This window comes from Salmo trutta, chromosome 15 (assembly GCF_901001165.1).
Source record: "Salmo trutta chromosome 15, fSalTru1.1, whole genome shotgun sequence".
Classification (NCBI taxonomy): Eukaryota; Metazoa; Chordata; class Actinopteri; order Salmoniformes; family Salmonidae; genus Salmo; species Salmo trutta.
This window is the reverse complement of record NC_042971.1, coordinates 23,743,745-23,765,384: the sequence shown is the minus strand read 5'-3', so window position 1 is coordinate 23,765,384 and position 21,640 is coordinate 23,743,745. Positions and strand designations below refer to the sequence as shown.

The 21,640-nt window shown below is 41.7% G+C and overlaps 1 protein-coding gene across 1 annotated transcript; it reads left to right on the top strand.

Moving 5' to 3' along the window:
- Positions 1 to 511: 511 nt before the first annotated feature.
- LOC115148669 (sodium- and chloride-dependent GABA transporter 2) lies at positions 512 to 21,371 on the top strand. Its single transcript, XM_029690763.1, has 14 exons — positions 512 to 1,289; positions 13,334 to 13,468; positions 13,692 to 13,832; positions 13,966 to 14,053; positions 15,268 to 15,400; positions 15,559 to 15,693; positions 15,831 to 15,934; positions 16,165 to 16,289; positions 16,686 to 16,798; positions 17,011 to 17,148; positions 19,549 to 19,651; positions 20,216 to 20,316; positions 20,573 to 20,743; positions 21,166 to 21,371. The coding sequence occupies exons 1-14, from the start codon at positions 1,154 to 1,156 to the stop codon at positions 21,256 to 21,258; spliced, it is 1,716 nt and encodes a 571-aa protein (XP_029546623.1). The 5' UTR covers positions 512 to 1,153; the 3' UTR covers positions 21,259 to 21,371.
- The last annotated feature ends 269 nt before the right edge of the window (positions 21,372 to 21,640 follow it).

Genomic DNA, 21,640 nt, shown 5'->3' with positions numbered 1-21,640 from the left:
CCCCTGGTACCTACTACCATACCCCGTTCAAATCTTTTCTTGCCAATTCACCCTCTGAATGCACACAATCCATGTCTCAAGGCTTAACAATCTTTCTTTAACCCATCTCCTCCCGTTCATCTACACTGATTGTTGTGGATTTAACAGGTGACATCAATAAGGGATCATATCTTTCACCTGGTCAGTCTATGTCATGGAAAGAGCAGGTGTTCCTAATGTTTTGTACACTCAGTGTAGTTAATTGTAGTTTCAATTGGCCATTATCAGATGGACAGGGGGATGACATGTCCTGCTAAAACTGTTTATCAAACAAAAATGTTAACATCAGTGTGTTAAATTGACTTTAAGAAAAGTCAGGTACATGGCTCTTAAAATGGCAAAGATATTACAATTTTAAATTAATATATTCTATCTGCACTTCTAGTGTAAAAGAAACAGCACCTCTCGTGTTAGCCAAACAAACCGAATGGGGGGGTTAGACCAAAGGTTGCTATCTATAACCATGTGTGGTGACGTCAGCTAACTAGGACACTCGCCAGTTCAGCTAGCCAACCCTGAAAGGTGGGAACTGACAGAGAGCTAGAGCCCACTAGTAGAAGTTGCTAAAACTAGTGGAAAACTGCTATTAGCAGGATACTTGCAGTGGAGCTAGCAAGCTAACAGCAATAATTGCTAGAAGGCTAGGCTACAGAGGTACAGTAGCTAGCTGACAACAAACAATACTGCTAACAAGCTACCTTGGGTAACTTCACTCTGTGTAGGTGAAGTGGTAACCCACACCAAATGGAACAGTTAAGCTGAGTGCTAGGTTTTCTTAAAAAAAGCTCTTAAACAGGCTCAGATTCAACAGAGTCGAAAAATGAGGGGAACCAGGGCATTGCATGGTGTTATATAGGCCGGTGGGGCTTACACTCACAAAGCCCTAATTGGCCTGTTAGGCGTGATTGAATAAGGCTTCAGCGAATGACCTGCACGAGGGTATGTCCCATAGTGAGATGTTGAACCGAGTCCACTGGAAGAGAACCCAGGAGTAGCATATCCTCCTCCTTACTACAGATCCAGTGGTAGGGTGGTGACACAACGAGTTCCAGTATATTCTGAATAGCAAACACCAAGTTAGAGATCAGTGGATACTACAGGACAAAAGAAGAGAATGAACGTGGAGACTCAAGAAGGGAAGAGGGAACAGTGGAGCTCTAAAACAGAGTTCCTCCTCACAGTTTGTGGTAATGTGGTCGGCCTGGGAAATGTATGGAGGTTCCCCTATCTCTGCTATAAGAACGGTGGAGGTGAGTTATATTTGGGGAATCCCCCATATGGGTCATTCTATAAATTAGGGTGGCAATGAGGATTTATTGTAGTGGACATATTTTTAGGGCTGTTACAAATTCATTGATAAAAATCTAACTTGTTTAATGTTACAACATTAAGATTTAAAGAAGGAACATAGTTGAATCAAAACCTATGTTTAGACCCTTTCTCGAGGTTGGAGATTTCACAGATTTGACAAAATTCATGTGACATAAAATACTACCTTTCTTTCCTTACATTTTTAACAGTGTTATTTGTCGTTTTTATACATTAAGTTGCCCCAACATCTGTGTTAGAGATGTCGACAATGACTATGGCGTGTCTCCTCTAATTGCTAGGAAGCTCAGATTCAAACTCCTATTAGACAGCTCTGCAAGGGTTATAATGTCAAAATACGTTCCTTACTCACCAAATATGGAGCTTCACTGAGCAATTAGGAATATTTTCAGGCTTTTTATTAAGACCTTTTTTGGAGGTACATACCAGCCATAACTGGAGTAAATGAAGATAATGAGTAACAGTAATATTTTGTGAGTAACAAACGTATCTTGACATTATAACGCTTGCAGAGCTGTTTAATGGGAGTTTGAATTGGAGCTTTGTGGGCGTTAGAGAGGAGACACTCATCGTCGACAAATCTCTAATGCACAGATATTAGGGAAATGTTGAGCATTTAACAATTGACTTAGACATTTAACTTCAACCCTGAATGAATCATGGACCTTGCTGTCTGACAGTTAGTTCAATTCAAATTCAAATCAAATTTATAAAGCCCTTCTTACATCAGCTGATGTCAAAAGTGCTGTACAGAAACCCAGCATAAAACCCCAAACAGCAAGCAATACAGGTGTAGAAGCACGGTGGCTAGGAAAAACTCCCTAGAAAGTCCAGAACCTAGGAAGAAACCTAGAGAGGAACCAGGCTATGAGGGGTGGCCAGTCCTCTTCTGGCTGTGCCGGGTGGAGAGTATAACAGAACATGGCCAAGATGTTCAAATGTTCATAGATGACCAGCAGGGTCAAATAATAATAATCACAGTAGTTGTAGAGGGTGCAACAGGTCAGCACTTCAGGAGTAAATGTCAGTTGGCTTTTCATAGCCGATCATTCAGAGTGTCTCTACCGCTCCTGCTGTCTCTAGAGAGTTGAAAACAGTAGGTCTGGAACAGGTAGCACGTCCGGTGAACAGGTCAGGGCTCCATAGCTGCAGGCAGAACATTTGAAACTGGAGCAGCAGCACAGCCAGGTGGACTGGGAACAGCAAGGAGTCATCAGGACAGGTAGTCTTGAAGCATGGTCCTAGGGCTCAGGTCCTCCGAGAGAGAGAAAGAAAGAGAGAGAGAGAATTAGAGAGCATACTTAAATTCACACAGGACACCGGATAAGACAGGAGAAATACTCCAGATATAACAGACTGACCCTAGCCCCCTGACACATAAACTACTGCAGCATAATTACTGGAGGCTGAGACAGGAGGGGTCGGGAGACACTGGCCCCATCCGACGATACCCCCGGACAGGGCCAAACAGGCAGGATATAACCCTACCCACTTTGCCAAAGCACAGCCCCCACACCACTAGAGGGATACCTACAACCACCAACTTACCATCCTGAGACAAGACCGAGTATAGCCCACAAAGATCTCCGCCACGGCACAACCCAAGGGGGGGCGCCAACCCGGACAGGAAGATCACGTCAGTGACTCAACCCACTCAAGTGACGCACCCTTCCTAGGGACGGCATGGAAGAGCACCAGTAAGCCAGTGACTCAGCCCCTGTAATAGGGTTAGAGGCAGAGAATCCCAATGGAGAGAGGGGAACCGGCCAGGCAGAGACAGCAAAGACGGTTCGTTGCTCCAGTGCCTTTCCGTTCACCTTCACACTCCTGGGCCAGACTACACTCAATCATAGGACCTACTGAAGAGATGAGTCTTCAATAAAGACTTAAAGGTTGAGACCGAGTTTGCGCCTCTCACATGGATAGGCAGACCATTTCATAAAAATGGAGATCTATAGAAGAAAGCCCTGCCTCCAGCTGTTTGCTTAGAAATTCTAGGGACAGTAAAGAGGCCTATGTCTTGTGACCGTAGCGTACGTGTAGGTATGTACGGCAGGACCAAATCGGGAAGATAGGTAGGAGCAAGCCTATGTAATGCTTTGTAAGTTAGCAGTAAAACCTTAATCAGCCCTTGCCTTAACAGGAAGCCAGTGTAGAGAGGCTAGCACTGGAGTAATATTATCACATTTTTGGGTTCTAGTCAAGATTCTTTGGCCAACTCTTTTCTCTGTATACATCAATGATGTCGCTCTTGCTGCTGGTGAGTCTCTGATCCACCTCTACGCAGACGACACCATTCTCTATACTTCTGGCCCTTCTTTGGACACTGTGTTAACAACCCTCCAGGCGAGCTTCAATGCCATACAACTCTCCTTCCGTGGCCTCCAACTGCTCCTAAATACAAGTAAAACTAAATGCATGCTCTTCAACCGATCGCTGCCTGCACTTGCCCGCCTGTCCTGCATCACTACTCTGGACGGTTCTGACTTAGAATATGTGGACAACTACAAATACCTAGGTGTCTGGTTAGACTGTAAACTCTACTTCCAGACTCACATCAAACATCTCCAATCCTATTTCGCAACAAAGCATCCTTCACTCATGCTGCCAAATATACCCTAGTAAAACTGACCATCCTACCGATCCTCGACTTCAGCGATGTCATTTACGACCTGTACGCTCTCGTTGGCTGGCCTTCACTTCATAATCTTCGCCAAACCCACTGGCTCCAGGTCATCTACAAGACCCTGCTAGGTAAAGTCCCCCCTTATCTCCGCTCACTGGTCACCATAGCAGCACCCACCTGTAGCACGCGCTCCAGCAGGTATATCTCTCTGGTCACCCCCAAAGCCAATTCCTCGTTTGGCCATCTCTCTTTCCAGTTCTCTGCTGCCAATGACTGGAACGAACTACAAAAATCTCTGAAACTGGAAACACTTATCTCCCTCACTAGCTTTAAGGACCAGCTGTCAGAGCAGCTCACAGATCACTGCACCTGTACATAGCCCATCTATAATTTAGCCCAAACAACTACCTCTTCCCCTACTGTATTTATTTATTTTATTTATTTTATTTTGCTCCTTTGCACCCCATTATCTCTATTTCTACTTTGCACTTTCTTCTACTACAAATCTACCATTCCAGTGTTTTACTTGCTATATTGTATTTACTTCACCACCATGGCCTATTTATTTCCTTTACCTCCCTTATCTCACCTCATTTGCTCACATCGTACATAGACTTCTTTTTCTACTGTATTATTGACTGTATATTTGTTTTACTCCATGTGTAACTCTGTGTTGTTGTATGTTGTCGAACTGCTTTGCTTTATCTTGGCCAGGTCGCAATTGTAAATGAGAACTTGTTCTCAACTTGCCTACCTGGTTAAATAAAGGTGAAATAAATAAAAATAAAAGATTCTAGCAGCCGTGTTTAACACTAACTGAAGTTAATTTAGTGCTTTATCCGGGTAGCCGGAAAGTAGAGCATTGCAGTAGTCTAACCTAGAAGTGACAAAAGCATGGATAAATGTTTCTGCATCATTTTTGGACAGAAAATGTCTGATTTTTTTCAATGTTGGAAAAAAGCTGTCCTTGAAACAGTCTTGATATGTTCGTCAAAAGAGAGATCAGGGTCCAGAGTAACGCTGAGGTCCTTCACAGTTTTATTTGAGACGACTGTACAACCATCAAGATTAATTGTCAGATTCAACAGAAGATCTCTTTGTTTCTTGGGACCTAGAACAAGCATCTCTGTTTTGTCCAAGATTAAAGGTAGAACATTTGCAGCTATCCACTTCCTTATGTCTGAAACACAGGCTTCCAGGGAGGGCAATTTTGGGGGTTCACCATGTTTCATCGAAATGTACAGCTGTGTGTCATCTGCATAGCAGTGAAAGTTAACATTATGTTTCCGAATGACATCACCAAGAGGTAGAATATATAGTGAAAACAATAGTGGTCCTAAAATGAAACCTTGAGGAACACTGAAATTTACAGTTGATTTGTCAGAGGACAAACCATCCACAGAGAGAAACTGATATCTTTCCGACAGATAAGATCTAAACCAGGCCGTGTAGACCAATTTGGGTTTCTCTCCAAAAGAATGTGGTGATTGATGGTATCAAAAGCAGCACTAAGGTCTAGGAGCACGAGGACAGATGCAGAGCCTCGGTCTGACGCCATTAAAAGGTAATTTACCACCTTCACAAGTGCAGTCTCAGTGCTATGATGGGGTCTAAAACGAGACTGAAGCATTTCGTATATATTGTTTGTGTTCGGGAAGGCAGTGAGTTGCTGCGCAACAGCTTTTTCTAACATTTTGGAAAGGAATGGGAGATTCGATATAGGCCGATAGTTTTTTATATTTTCTGGGTCAAGGTTTGTCTTTTTCAAGAGAGGCTTTATTACTGCCACTTTTAGTGAGTTTGGTACATATCCGGTGGATAGAGAGCCGTTTATTATGTTCATCATAGGAGGGCCAAGCACAGGAAGCAGCTCTTTCAGTAGTTTAGTTGGAATATGGTCCAGTATGCAGCTTGAAGGTTTAGAGGCCATGATTATTTTCATCAATGTGTCAAGAGATATAGTACTAAAAAACTTGAGTGTCTCCCTTGATCCTAGGTCCTGGCAGAGTTGTGCATATTATATGGAGATCTCAGAAATGCACTGTAACTACTTAACATTTAGTGTCTCCTTATGTTACACCGTGAAAACGGTTTTCATGGGCACACAAATCCAAATAATCCAGTAAGCTCCGACCGTCACAGGACATCCATGGACGTTCAAAAGTGGATTTTTGATTTCAACTTTCACATATGTTGATTTTAAGTCTGGTCCGGCCCAAAAATAGACTTCTATGATTGGTTCAGATTTGGTCCGGTCCGGCCTTGATTTGGCCCAAACGTAGACGTCTACAATGTACTGTGCTGTACTGTACTGTACTGAACTATACTCTACTGTACTGTACTCTACTTTACTGTACTGTACTCTACTCAAATGTACTGTACTGTGCTGTACTGTACTGTGCTGTCCAAACTTGTGAAACATTGGTTCAGATTTGGTCCAGTCTAGGACATTTTGTCAGCCGGTCATTGTCATGCAAAAGACTGCTGGTCTCACGGCATTTGACAGTTAATTAACATAAACATGTTTAACATCTCCAGGCCTCAATGCATACAAGCCGCTGATGCGAACCTTTGGAACATCTACATTTAAAAAAGTCTAATAAATCAATTTAATATACACCGTCACAATACATCCATCAATTATTTTAATCAGGTCTAAAAAACATTATGATATGACAAAAAAATGTATTTTAGAAGAACAGAATATGAGTTGGCCTACTGTAGGCCTATGACCTATGTTATCTGGCTATGCTCCATAACATAGGCCAGAGGCACACTTTCACTGGGGATGGGGGGGACAAGTTTTATCATTGGAATGTGATACAAAATGAGGCAACGGTAACAGGTAGTCCAACTGTGGTAAATTCAATAGATTGGACATGATTTGGAAAGACACATACCTGTCTATATAAGGTCCCACAGTGAACAGTGCATGTCAGAGCAAAAACCAAGTCATGAGGTTGAAGGAATTGTCCATAGAGATCTGAGACTGGATTGTGTCGAAACACAGATCTGGGAAAGGACACCAAAACATTTCTGCAGTATTGAAGGTCCCCAAGAACACAGTGGCCTCCATCATTCTTATATGGAGGAAGTTTGGAACCACCAAGACTCTTCCTAGAGCATGCAGCCCAGCAAAACTGAGCAATCGGGGGAGAAGAGCCTTGCTTGGTCATGGAGGTGACCAAGAACCCGATGGTCACTCTGACAGAGCTTCAGAGTTCCTCTGTGGAGATGGGAGGACCTTCCAGAAGGACAACCATCTCTGCAGCACTCCACCAATCAGGCCTTTATGGTAGAGTGGCCAGACGGAAGCCACTCCTCAGTAAAAGGCACATGACAGCCCACTTGGAATTTGCCAAACGGCACCTAAAGACTCTCAGACCATGAGACAATATTCTCTGGTCTGATAAAACCAAGATTGAACTCTTTGACCTGAATGCCAAGCATCATGTCTGGAAGAAACCTGGCACCACCCCTACGGTGAAGCATGGTGGTGGCAACATCATGCTGTGGGGATGATTTTCAGTGGCAGGGACTGGGTGACTAGTCAGGATTGAGGGAAAGATAAACGGAGCAAAGTACAAAGATATCCTTGATCAAAACCTGCTCCAGAGAGTTCAGGACCTCACACTTGGGTGAAGGTTCACCTTCCAACAGGACAATGACCCTAAGCACACAGCCAAGACAACACAAGAGTGGCTTCGGGACAAGTCTCTGAATGCCCTTGAGTGGACCAGCCAGAGCCCAGACTTGAACCCGATCGAACATATCTGCAGTACTGAAAATAGCTGTGCAGTGTCGCTCCCCATCCAACCTGACAGAGCTTGAGAGGATCTACAAAGAGGAATGGGAGAAACAACCCCAAATACAGGTGTGCTAAGCTTTAGTGTCATACCCAAAAAGACTTGAGGCTGTAATCGCTGCCAAAGGTGCTTCAACAAAGTACTGAGTAAAGGGTCTGAATACTTATGTAAATATGATATATCAGTTGTTGTTTTTTTATAGATTTGCAAAAATGTCTAAAAACATGTTTTTGCTTTGTCATTTGGGGTATTGTGTGTAGATTGATGGGGGGGGCTATTTAATCAATTTTAGAATAAGGCTATAACATAACAAAATGTGGAAAAAGTCAACGGGTCTGAAAATATTTAAAGTTAGAAATGTGGCCATTGAAACCATGATCAAAAACAGACGTCTTATAAATATATATATATACGTAAAATACAGTACCATTCAAAAGTTTGGACACACCTCTTTATTTTTACTATTTTCTACATTGTAAAATAATAGTGAAGATAACAAAACTATGAAATAACACATAAGAAAACATGTAGTAACCAAAAAAGTGTTAACCAAATCAAAATATATTTAATATTTTAGATTCTTCAAAGTAGCCACCCTTTGCCTTGATGACAGCTTTGCACACTCTTGGCATTCTCTCAACCAGCTTCACCTGGAATGCTTTTCCAACACTCTTGAAGGAGTTCCCACATATGCTGAGCACTTGTTGGCTGCTTTTCCTTCACTCTGCGGTCCAACTCATCCCAAACCATCTCAGTTGGGTTGAGGTCGGGTGATTATGGAGGCCAGGTCATCTGATGCAGCACTCCATCACTCTCCTTCTTGGTCAAACAGCCCTTACACAGTCTGGAGGTGTGTTGAGTCATTGTCCTGTTGAAAAACAAATGATAGTCCCACTAAGAGCAAACCAGATGGGATGGCGTATCACTGCAGAGTGCTGTGGTAGCCATGCTGGTTAAGTGTGCCTTGAATTCTAAATAAATCACTGACTGTGTCACCAGCAAAGCACCCCCACACCATCGCACCTCCTCCTCCATGCTTCACGGTGGGAATCTCACATGTGGGGATCATCTGTTCACCTACTCTGCGTCTCACAAAGACACGGTGGTTGGAAACAAAAATCTCAAATTTGGACTCATCAGACCAAAGGACAGATTTACATTGGTCTAATGTCCATAGCTCATGTTTCTTGGCCCAAGCAAGTCTCTTCTTCTTATTGGTGTCCTTTAGTAGTGCTTTCTTTGCAGCAATTTGACCTTGAAAGCCTGATTCATGCAGTTGATGTTCAGATGTGTCTGTTACTTGAACTATGTGAAACATTTATTTGAGCTGCAATTTCTGAGGCTGGTAACTCTAATAAACTTATCCTCTGCAGCAGAGGTAACTCTGGGTCTTCCTTTCCTGTTGTGGTCCTCATGAGAGCCAGTTTCATCATAGCGCTTGATGGTTTTTGCAACTGCACTTGAAGAAACTTTCAAAGTTTTTTACATTTTCTGGATTGACTGACCTTTATGAGTTAAAGTAATGATGAACTGTCCGTTTCTCTTTGTTTATTTGAGCTGTTCTTGCCATAATATGAACTTGGTATTTTACCAAATAGGGCTATCTTCTGTATACCACCCCTACCTTGTCACAACACAACTGATTGGCTCAAACGCATTAAGAAGAAGAAAAAATCCACAAATGAATTTTTAACAAGGCACACCTGTTAATTGAAATGCATTCAAGGTGACTACCTCATGAAGCTGGTTGAGAGAATGTCAAGAGTGTGCAAAGCTGTCATCAAGGCAAAGGGTGGCTACTTTGAAGAATCTCAAATATCAAATATTTGTTGATTTGTGTAACACTTTTGGGTTACTACATGAGTCCATAGTTTAGATGTCTTCACTATTATTCTACAATGTAGAAAATAGTAAAAATAAAGAAAAACCCTTGAATGAGTAGGTGTGTCCAAACTTTTGACTGGTACTGTACTTTTCAACTTTCACTTACAACCGAAAATGAACGCGAGTTTAACGTCCGTAAAATACGTATTTTCAACGTAATTTTGTTCATTGAAGTTGATCATCTGCTATTGTCTGCTTGATTTATAGCAGGGTCTAGATAGATTTTTACAGAGAAAGCATAAAGGTAATGAGGTAATGTTTTCATGTTTCTATGAGTCGGCTTGGACACAGAGTCTAGCTGTGTGCAATTGTGTAGGTCGCAGGTTGACGTCTATTGTCATGAGTCTTGTCCTGGAGGCAGAACTAAGCGGCCAGCTGCAAAGTCAAAATTGTCTATATCGTAAAAATGTATGAAAACCAAAATCAGCTTATTGGTCTTAATTTAAGTTTAGGCATTGGAGTTAGCAGTGTGGTTAAGGCAGGGGCGAAAATCTGATATCAACTTTGGAGAGGACAATTACATGAAATTTTCTCAAGAGCAATTCCTGAGGGGGACACCAAAAGTAGTGCTGTAACACATAGCCTACATTGTAATATGGTAAATGTATATTGAGGAACCAAAGAAATAAGGTGTTTGCCGTACTCCTAACTACCGGTACCCAAAACTACACAACTAATCACAACAGCAATACCATTGCCTTTAACAAATCTTAGTTCAGTCACCAGTTTAAGTTGAGAGTGGGGGTATCCATGGCATTTTCCAATTATGTTCCTATTTTACAAGTCAAAAAAATGGAGAACCTTTCATAATGTTGCCAAACAAAGACTCAACAAACTTACCTGACACTCCCTGTCTCTGCCAGTCTGTCCCCAACTCTGCTGTCTGTGTGCCATCTGTTGCCTGCTCTGCCTAATGACATCATTGTGAAACATTTCCATTAGAATTTCATTTCTTTCTTATGAACATTTTATCAACTAGTCTTTGAGATATTAGGCTACTAGGGTTCTTACTATGCGTTTTGGTGTATTGAAAAATACTCTGATGTCCATCTTTTATTTTTCTGCCATTTTTCTACCTGGCTGGCTGGCTACACACACAATGTGTAGGTTATTTACAGTAGGAGATGGGCTTCTATCATCTTCAATCATTCTATTTGGGCTTCGATCTAAAAGGTAGCTAGCAAATGTGAAACGGATTAAAATGACAAGAGTTGGCAGGTGTATGAGTTCACCATTTACACAACATATGACGCCACATAAATGGAATAGGTACTAGCTAGCTTAATAGTTAATATTTGCGCGCTAGCTCTGCATATTCAGCTAGTGTTTGTGCACGATTGACTGGATTAACCTCACGTCAGTTACGTGCATTGAGTGCCTTTCAGACAGTAGATACAACCTCTCTGTTACCTAGCAAGCTAAGGAACTGGCAGTGGATCAAACCATTGTGAGGCAAAGGGTGGGGGGGTCGCAATCTTTTGAAACTTAAAAACGCGCTATTAAGTGTCTATAATCAGCACAATTGCTTTCATTGCATATTATTAATATTATTTAAATTACATAGTTATGTTTCAGTGATATATTGGGGGGGACAAATCATATTTTTCCCAGGATGGGGGGGGTCGTGTCCCCCCGTCCCCCCCGGGATTTCCGCCCCTAGGTTAAGGTAACGGTTAGGTTTAAAATCAGATTGTATGACTGTGGCAGCTAGTTACCAAGCTTCCTCAAGATCAAGATTCATGATGAGAAACGCTAACCTGTGTGCAGCATACCCAACGCTTTTTGCTTCCATTATTCAGAATATTTAGAATGACAACCCCATGACACAGTAGCCTGTGATTATTCACAAAATTATCTTGTGATCAGGCAATGAAATGACAGGACAAATACATTTGTGTCCATGTTACACCTGGAATATTAAAGGACACAATGCCTTCAGAAAGTATTCATACAACTTGACTTATTCCACATTTTGTTTTGTCACAGTAGATTTTTTTTCTCCCCCATCTACACATAATACCCCATATAGACAAAGTGGAAACATGTTTTTCAACATTTTTGCAAGTGAATTGAAAAATAAATATAGTATTCACACTCAGTTACAGCTGTGAGTCTTTCTGGGTAAGTCTAAGAGCTTTGCACACCTGGATTGTACAGTCTTTGCACATTATTCTTGAAAGAATTATTCAAGCTCTGTCATGTTGGTTGTTGATCATTGCTAGACAGCCATGTTCAAGTCTTGCCATAGATTTTCAAGCCGATTTAAGTCAAAACTATAACTAGGCCACTCAGGAACATTCAATGTTGTCTTGGTAAGCAACTCCAGTGTATATTTCGCCAAGTGTTTTAGCTTATTGGCCTGCTGAAAGGTGAATTTGTCTGCCAGCGTCTGTTGGAAAGCAGACTGAACCAGGTTTTCCTCTAGGACTTTGCCTGTACTTAGCACAGTTCTGTTTCTTTTTATCCTAAAAAAACTCCCTAGTCCTTGCTTATCACAAGCATACCCATTACATGATTCAGCCACCACCATGCTTGAAAATATGAATAGTGGTACTCAGTGATGTGTTGTGCTGGATTTGCCCCAAACATAAGGCTTTGTATTCTCGACATAAAGTTCATAAAGATTTTTTGTTGTTGCAGTTTTACTTTAGTGCCTTATTGCAAACAGGATGCATGTTTGGGAATATTTTTTATTCTGTACAGGCTTCCTTCTTTTCACTCTGTCATTTAGGTTAGTATTGTGGAGTAACTACAATGTTGTTGATTCATCCTCAGTTTTCTGTCACAGCCATTGAAAATTGTAACTGTTTTAAAGTCACCATTGGCCTCATGGTGAAATCGCAGATAATTGTTTTACCCAACTACCAATAGGTGCCCTTCTTTGCGAGGCATTAGAAAACCTCCCTGGTCTTTGTGGTTGAATCTGTGTTTGAAATTCACTACTCGATTAAGGGACCTGACAGATATTTGTATGTGTGGCACACAGAGATGAGGCAGTCATTCACAAAGCATGTTAAACACTATTATTGCACACAGAGGCCACGCAACTTATGTGACTTGTTAAGCAAATGTCTACTCCTGAACTTATGTAGGCTTGCCATAACAAAGAGGTTGAATACTTATTGACTCAAGACATTTTAGCTTTTCCTTTTTAATTACTTTGTAAAAATGTATAGAAACATGATTCCACTTTGACATTATGACATATTGTGTGTAGGCCAGTGACACAAAATCAAAATGTAATACTTTTCTAATTCAGGCTGTATCACAACAAAATGTGGAAAAGGTCAAGGGGTGTGAATAGCTTTTGAAGGCACTGTAGAGTCCTAGGCCTATGTCGTTAGGAGTTATTGACCAATTTGCCATATTTTTCATTTTATTCCTGTAAGCACACACTTGAAACTACATGACAAGTGTTTTTATTTTTATTTAAACCATTTTGAAATGTTTATCCCATATCACACATTGGCACCTTTATAAATATGAAGATCTATATTGCTTTAAAAAGTGGGTTAAGGGAAGATACCAGTTACCAGTATGACTATAAGTTAAAAGGGAGCTTGGTTAGGGTCTCTAGGGCACAAAATCACTAGTAGCCTGCCTATATTGCGAGTTCACAACATACATACATATATATGCCTGTTCTTAGGTGCCTTCCTTGTGCCCTACCTGCTGTACGTTGGGCTATGTGGTCTTCCTCTGTTCCTTCTCGAGACATCAATCGGTCAGTACACCCAACAGGGCATTGTCACATGCTGGAGGAGCTTATGTCCGCTTGCTGAAGGTGAGATGTTGCCATACTCCTTCATTCTACTACAGGCAAAAGGTTAAAGGGATAATTCACCCAAATTACCAAATTACACATTGTTATCAATACCCTGTAAGCAATCCATACTTTTTCCTGGTCCAAAGACTTATGCAGAGAAAAGAAACAATATTTAATTTTGTAATTTGAGTGAACTATCCCTTTAATGTCCCGCCTCATATTACCTGTTAATTCTCCACAGGTGTTGGCAGGGCAGAGCTTCTCATCCTGATCTATGACTCTATCATTTACCTCGTTATCCTGGCCTGGACTCTCTTCTACTTGGTGTTCTCTTTCAGTTCTCAGCTACCCTGGGCCAGCTGTGGCAACACCTGGAACACAGGTAGGTAGGCCTACATTCTCTGCATGGGGGTAAAACATAGGTTACATTTTACCAGAAAACAATGACACACAAAGTTACTGTATATATGTTTTTGGGAGAGAATTCCATTTGACTTGAATTACTTTTTTATTAGATCAATGTGTAGATTTCACTTCACTAAACCATACTGCCAACTGGACCTCCAAAATCACCACTACCTCTGCTGCCACTGAGTTCTGGGAGTAAGTAGCCTGCCCCACACAACACAAAGCAGCATAAGATAATACTGTATATGAAAACTCTGCAAGACCTCCCTTTAATAATTATCTTACACTAAAATGATGTGCAGTATCTGAAATGGCACCTATTCCCTAGAATATAAAATTGGGCACAACTTTTGTCCAGTGCCTGCATGTCAAATGTATTGCACCATATAGGGAATAGGGTAACATTTCAGATGCAACTTAATGTAGCTTGAACTGAAAGTCTCCCTCTAGTCCTGTTTACACCTGGTGCTAACATGCGTCCTTTGTCCTCATCTTGTCCATATTCTGATTGTGCCCACATTTTTAGACAGATGTACATGATTAAAAGACGCATTGATCTTTCTGACCACCTCCGGAGGTAGTCAGGCATTGTTTCTGGATTTCTTACAAGTGTAGATGGATATGGACAGTGAAACCGTTTAAATCATCATTATCCCGACCTGTAAAATCATTGACAGGTGGCACCATTTATGGAATCAATATAGACCTATGTCCTAAAATAAAAGAAACAATTTGAAGTAATTCCTGGCAAATAATTTGCATACAGGGAGGGACCAGGAAATCTGTTCACAATTTGGACACAGTGGACAGCACACTATACCATGTGTAGACGCATGTCTAAAAATGTGGGCACAATCAGAATGTGGATAAGATCAGAGCAAAGGACGCATGTTCGCCGGTAACCAGAATCCCGATATTTCACAATTCCCAAGAAAAAATTATAATATGAGAACTCGGACAAGTAATAACAATTTATATGCTGCAGTAATGCAAAAACACAAAATAAGCAGGTGCGAATAGCTGTATCAAACAAACATTAACTCTCTGGCTTCATTCATACATTAGACCAGACATCACAATGCTAGCAGTCTACCATATTGACTCAACATAAAGTCCCCAATAGAAAACATCTCTTACTTGCATGGCTTCTATGAATTGCATTGCTGACTATCATGTGTAGGCGACCTCTCGACGCAATTACGAATCTCCAACCTAACTGTGTGTCACTGGCAAAGGCTTCAAAATATAAACTGTGGCTAGGCTACTCACTGTTTCCAAAATGGCAGATAGATTGTGTCCACAAAAGTATCTAGGAAACAAACATTTGCAACATTGTTCCATGTAACACTAACAAAAGTGAGAGCACGGGCTTGACAGGTATAAACGGGGCTTCTGTTGCCCTCCCCCAGGCGTCGTGTGTTGGCTATCTCTGGAGGCATTGACGAGGTGGGCAGCGTAAGATGGGAGCTGATGCTCTGTCTCCTTGCCTGTTGGGCTGTCTGCTACTTCTGTATCTGGAAAGGAATCAGGTACTCAGGAAAGGTCTGTATAAGAGTTTATGTATACATGATTACACCAGTAAATGTTAAATTACTTCACACATCCATGGAACTACCATAAATCTGATTGTTTAGGTGCAGGTGGTAATTGTGCTATGGTGGTAAGTTTTGTTTTTGTCCACACTGTCCCCATTTCATTAGGTGGTGTATTTCACTGCCACATTTCCCTATCTGATGCTCTTGGTGTTGTTGGTGAGAGGGTTGACTTTACCTGGAGCTTGGGAGGGGGTTCAGTTTTACCTGTATCCAGACCCAGTCCGCCTTGCAGACCCCCAAGTAAACATTTGCACCTTTTTATTTGCACATCATTGAAGAACAAGTTCCAAGCTAAACATGATCAAGTCTTTGCATTCCACTTCTCAATTTTGTGCTGTTGAATTTCTACATGCACTAATGAATCTCTCACCAACCAGGTCTGGATGGAAGCAGGAACTCAGGTGTTCTTCTCCTACTGTGTTGGACGGGGAAGTCAAACTGTTTTGGGAAGCTTCAACAAATACAACAATAACTGCTACATGTAAGACTGTATTTCTGATCAATTTGATGTTATTTTAATGGACAAAAAATGTGCTTTTCTTTCAAAAACAAGTATATTTCTCAGTTACCCCAACATTTTGAAAGGATACTTTTTTTTCTTAATTAAAGCATCTATACTTCAATGGATGTGTAGAATTTAATACAGAACAACTTATTCCAATTGTATTAGTTTGACCGCAGTTATAATTAGCATATTTTATGTCCATTCAGGGACAGCTTTTGGCTGTGTCTGCTGAATGGTTGTACCAGTTTTGTGGCCGGATTTGCAGTCTTCTCGGTGCTGGGATTCATGGCACAGAAACAGGGTGTTTCTGTCGCGATGGTGGCAGAGTCAGGTATGGTGTGGCCGTCACAGTGGCCTTCTGTTACAGCTCTGTGCTTGTTAAAAACGTGTCAAAATGTTTTACGGATGCAGTCATTTCAGCATGTCACAGCATTATTTAGGGTTATAATTAGTGTTTTAAATGCAATGCTTAAATGCTCAATATGAATGCGAAAATGATAAATGCATTTTAATTTTTCACATTCCAATTGAGCATTTAAAACATTTACATTTCGAATTTTCACATTCCAATTCATTATTGCATTTTAGAATTGGCACTGATAACGATCCATAATGTTGTAGCATACTGTGCCATGACATGCACACAAAAAAACTGCATCTGTATCACATACTAAGAGCATAGTTATTAAGTTATTTTCCTCCAATTCTTGTTTACTGTTGCTCCTAGGTCCTGGTTTGGCATTCATCGCCTTCCCCCAGGCAGCAGCCATGATGCCCTTTCCACAGCTCTGGACGGTCTGCTTCTTCTTCATGCTTCTTCTGCTGGGAATTGACACACAGGTTATTTACCATACCTAAAGACCATGCCCAGCTAACACAGAATGTTCTTGTAACATTCCCTTAAGGTTCTCTGTTGGTTATTTGACAAATAACATTCCCACAACGTCCTGGGAACCAAACTTTGTTAGCTGGATGTGGTCTACATGCAAAAGTTAATCAAAAATGGGTTGTGTTGATCCCACAATGTACTGTATCTTCCTTTTCTATTTTAGTTTGTCATAATGGAGGGAGTGATAACATCTTTCATAGACTTATTTCCTGTTACACTGCGAAGGCCGAGATATCGAGAGGGCTTTGTGCTCCTCTTCTGTCTCTCCTGCTTCCTTATACAGCTGACTCTGATCACAGAGGTGAGACATTGAATTAGCTCCTAATCAACTGTTTTAGACACTGCCCAGAATGATAATGAGTTTAGTTTAACTGTACAGAATAGAGTGTAAGGAAAAGGTCAAAGAAAAAATAGAACTTCTGTGCAGGTGAGGTAAAATAAAGTCGTGCCCTCCGCACACTGGCGTGTCTAGGCCCAGACTGCAGGGTAAAGAATGTTCCATAACAGCAGGTCGTCATTGTAAATAAGAATTTGTTCTTAACTGACTTGCCTAGTTCAATAAAGGTTATATAAGAAATAAAAAAATCTGGCAGTCTTGTAATGACCACAGTGTTGATTTACTGACTTCATTAATCTAGCTATCTTCAGTGATATTGTGTATGATTGCTTCCATGTGCTCGATCTCTGATTCTACACTTCACATCTGAATATCAATAGGATCAGCTTTAATATTGCAGATAGATTGTGGCTTCCATCAATGTAATTGTCTGCAACATTTCCAATCGCTCATATATTTTTGGGGTATATATACACTACCGTTCAAAATTTTGGGGTAACTGAGAAATATCCTTGTTTTTGAAAGAAAAGCACATTTTTTGTCAATTAAAATAACATCAAATTGATCAGAAATACAGTGTAGACATTGTTAATGTTGTAAATGACTATTGTAGCTAGAAACGGCAGATTTTTGTATGGAATATCTACATAGGTGTACAAAGGCCCATTATCAGCAACCATCACTCCTGTGTACCAATGGCACGTTGTGTTAGCTAATCCAAGTTTATCATTTTAAAAGGCTAATTGATCATTGGAGAACCCTTTTGGAATTATGTTAGCACAGCTGAAAACGGTTGTTCTTATTAAAGAAGCAATAAAACCGGCCTTCTTTAGACTAGTTGAGTATCTGGAGCGTTATCATTTGTGGGTTCGATTACAGGCTCAAAATGGCCAGAAACAAAGTACTTTCTATTAAAACTCGTCTATTCTTGTTCTGAGAAACGAAGGCTATTCCATGCGAGAAATTTCCTAGACACTTAGGACACTAAAGAGGCCTTTCTACTGACTCTGAAAAACAACAAAAGAAAGATGCCCAGGGTCCCTGCTCATTTGCGTGAACATGCCTTAGGCATGCTGCAAGTAGGCATGAGGACTGCAGATGTGGCCAGGGAAATAAATTGCAATATCCGTACTGTCAGACTCCTAAGACAGCACTACAGGGAGACAGGACAGACAGCTGATTGTCCTCGCAGTGGCAGACCACGTGTAACAACACCTGCACAGGATCGGTACATCCGAACATCACACCTGCGGGACAGGTACAGGATGGCAACAACAACTGCCTGAGTTACACCAGGAACACACAATCCCTCCATCAGTGCTCAGACTGTCCGCAATAGGCTGAGAGAGGCTGGACTGAGGGCTTGTAGGCCTGTTGTAAGGCAGGTCCTCACCAGACATCACCGGCAACAACGTCGCCTATGAGCACAAACCCACCGTCGCTGGACCAGACAGGACTGGCAAAAAGTGCTCTTCACTGACGAGTCTCGTTTTTTTCTCAGGGGTGATGGTCGGATTCACGTTTATCGTCGAAGGAATGAGCGTTACACCGAGGCCTGTACTCTGGAGCGGGATCGATTTGGAGGTGGAGAGTCCGTCATGGTCTGGGGCTGTGTGTCACAGCATCACCGGAATGAGCTTGTTGTCATTGCAGGCAATCTCAATGCTGTGCGTTACAGGGAAGATATCCTTCTCCCTCATGTGGTACCCTTCCTGCAGGCTCATCCTGACATGACCATCCAGCATGACAATGCCACCAGCCATACTGCTCGTTCTGTGCGTGATTTCCTGCAAGACAGGAATGTCAGTGTTCTTCTATGGCCAGCGAAGAGCCCGGATCTCAATCCCGTTGCGCACGTCTGGGACCTGTTGGATCGGAGGGTGAGGGCTAGGGCCATTCCCCGCAGAAATGTCTGGGAACTTGCAGGTGCCTTGGTGAAAGAGTGGGGTAACATCTCACAGCAAAAACGGGCAAATCTGGTGCAGTCCATGAGGCGGAGATGCACTGCAGTACTTAATGCAGCTGGTGGCCACACCAGATACTGACTGTTACTTTTGATTTTAACCCCCCCCCCTTTGTTCAGGGACACATTATTCAATTTCTGTTTGTCACATGTCTGTGGAACTTGTTCAGTTTATGTCTCAGTTGTTGAATCTTGTAATGTTCATACATGTTAAGTTAGGCGTCTACTTCCAGTTTATACATATATATATACATTTTATGGAAACAGTACATTTTTACAATAGTTATCTTTTGTTTGTTTTTAGTCCAATCCTTCAGCTTCCCTCAACCCTTCCCATCTATCTCTGAACACCATCCAGTTTTGAGTTCTAAAGGACATGTTTTGGTTCTTCTAATCTACAGGGTGGGATCTTCGTGTTCCAGCTCATTGATTACTACGGCTGCAGCGGAGCGTGTGTTCTCTTTGTGGCTGTGTTTGAGTCACTGGCAGTGGGATGGATCTTTGGTAAGTGTAAATCCACTGTGACCGCAGACTTTTTTTTCACCCCGGTCACGATGGTGGAAAAACATGAGTCTTAGCCTTCATCTCAAGCACTGGAGTTGTAGTGGTGAAAAAGCCGCATTATACTATACACAACCACTCTGTTTTTGTAATCATTTGGTTTGTAAACTGTCTTTCTCTCGTCTCCTGGACTTGCGTTTTATAGCCGTGGGAAATAAAATCAGAATAAAAAATGTGTCCCTCTAGCACTGGGCCTTTATTAGCGGACCGATATGTCTGTACATAGGCTGGTCATCCAGGTTTGTACCTGTAGTAGATGGTCCATCTACTATGGTCCATAATACAGCAATTGAGGACATTGAAAAATCAAGTGGTTTGTGATGATATGATGTGGCTAGGGTTGTGTGTTCGATTCCCACAGGGGACCAGAATGAAAATGTATGCACTCACTACTGTGAGTTGCTCTGGATACGAGCGGCTACTAAAAAGGACTGCAGCACCCCCACCCCTAAACTACTTCCCGTGGCTATGCGTGAGTTGTCAGTAAATCGGTTTTAAAATCCCCAGGGGCAGATCACATGGAGGATGCCATTAAGGACATGACTGCACAGAGACCATGTGTCCTCTTCAGACTGTGCTGGCGTTACTTCACCCCACTTGTGTCTCTGGTGAGTTAGATTGGTGCTTGTGGTAAATATTTAAAGCTGTACATCTTATAAAAGTAGAGGTATGGCTAGACTCAATCCGTAACGCGGAAGATTGACATTTAAAGTTAATTTCTAATTGAACCAACATTACAGTATACAGCCTCCACCCACACTGGAACATTTGCCTTTAAATTTAAATCGCGCAGATCTTCCATGCTATGGCTTGAGTCTAGGTCTTACTCATTGGGTGCTTTGCTTTTCCTCCATATCATCCCAGAGTTCCTTCATTTTACACATGGTGGACTATAAGCCCCTCAAGTTTAACCGCTGGTACATGTACCCAGACTGGGCCTATGCACTGGGCTGGGCCATGGCCCTCTCCTCCATCCTCCTGGTGCCACTGTGGGGGATTGGCAAGATCTGCGTTGGCACAGGCAGCCTCAGACAGGTTAGTACTTAGGCCTAATTGGCCATGGCCCTCACTCTAGATAAGAGCATGTGTATTTGACTAAGTGCCTTATCCAAGGTCACAACAGATTTACCAAGTCGGCTCCGGGATTCAAACAAGCAATTTTTCGGATACCTTGTAAAATTCTATATTTAATAGAGAATGGGATGCTGAGAACTATACCCTTAAAGGGACACCGATTCTGGCATTTAAACCCTTGTTCTACTTACCCAGTCAGATGCCATTGTGCTTTTTGGTAACGTTGCCCTAATGCTAGTTAGCGTTGGCCCGTGAAAATTCATCAGGGGCCGAGCCCCAACACTACAGATGTGAATGAAACATGTTTACAAAATTGTATGGTGAAAGTGTGAAACAAGGCTGAATATGCAAAAGTAGTTAACCATCCCATATTTCTTTACTAGCGCTTGGCTGTCCTTTGTCACCCTGATGATGAGCTCCCTCTGACCCGGCAGGGGAATCGTCAAAACACAGAAATGGAGACATTTAAGATATAATTGGCAACCACACCATAAACTGCATTTTGCTTACTAAGGAGACAACTTGGAGCTTGTCATTAGCAGTGATGTTCATTGTTTGAATGCATGTTTATTAAAATTTGATCTCATGCCGTGTCAGTCCTTGTATTCATCTCACCAATTTTATATTTCCATGGGCCTTCTGGCTTTTGTTAGGCACACAAGGATAATTTACCAAAGATCACATTTTAGATGTGTAATATTCCTGAGATTGTTTACTTTGGTAGATATTTGGAAAAATTGTGTTGAGGTCCTGCCTCCATTCATACCTAAAGACAACCATTCCTACACTGGTCTAGCAGCTGGAAGTTTGGGGAAATCAACAAGCGAGATTGAATATTGGCATGACGAAGTCTACCAA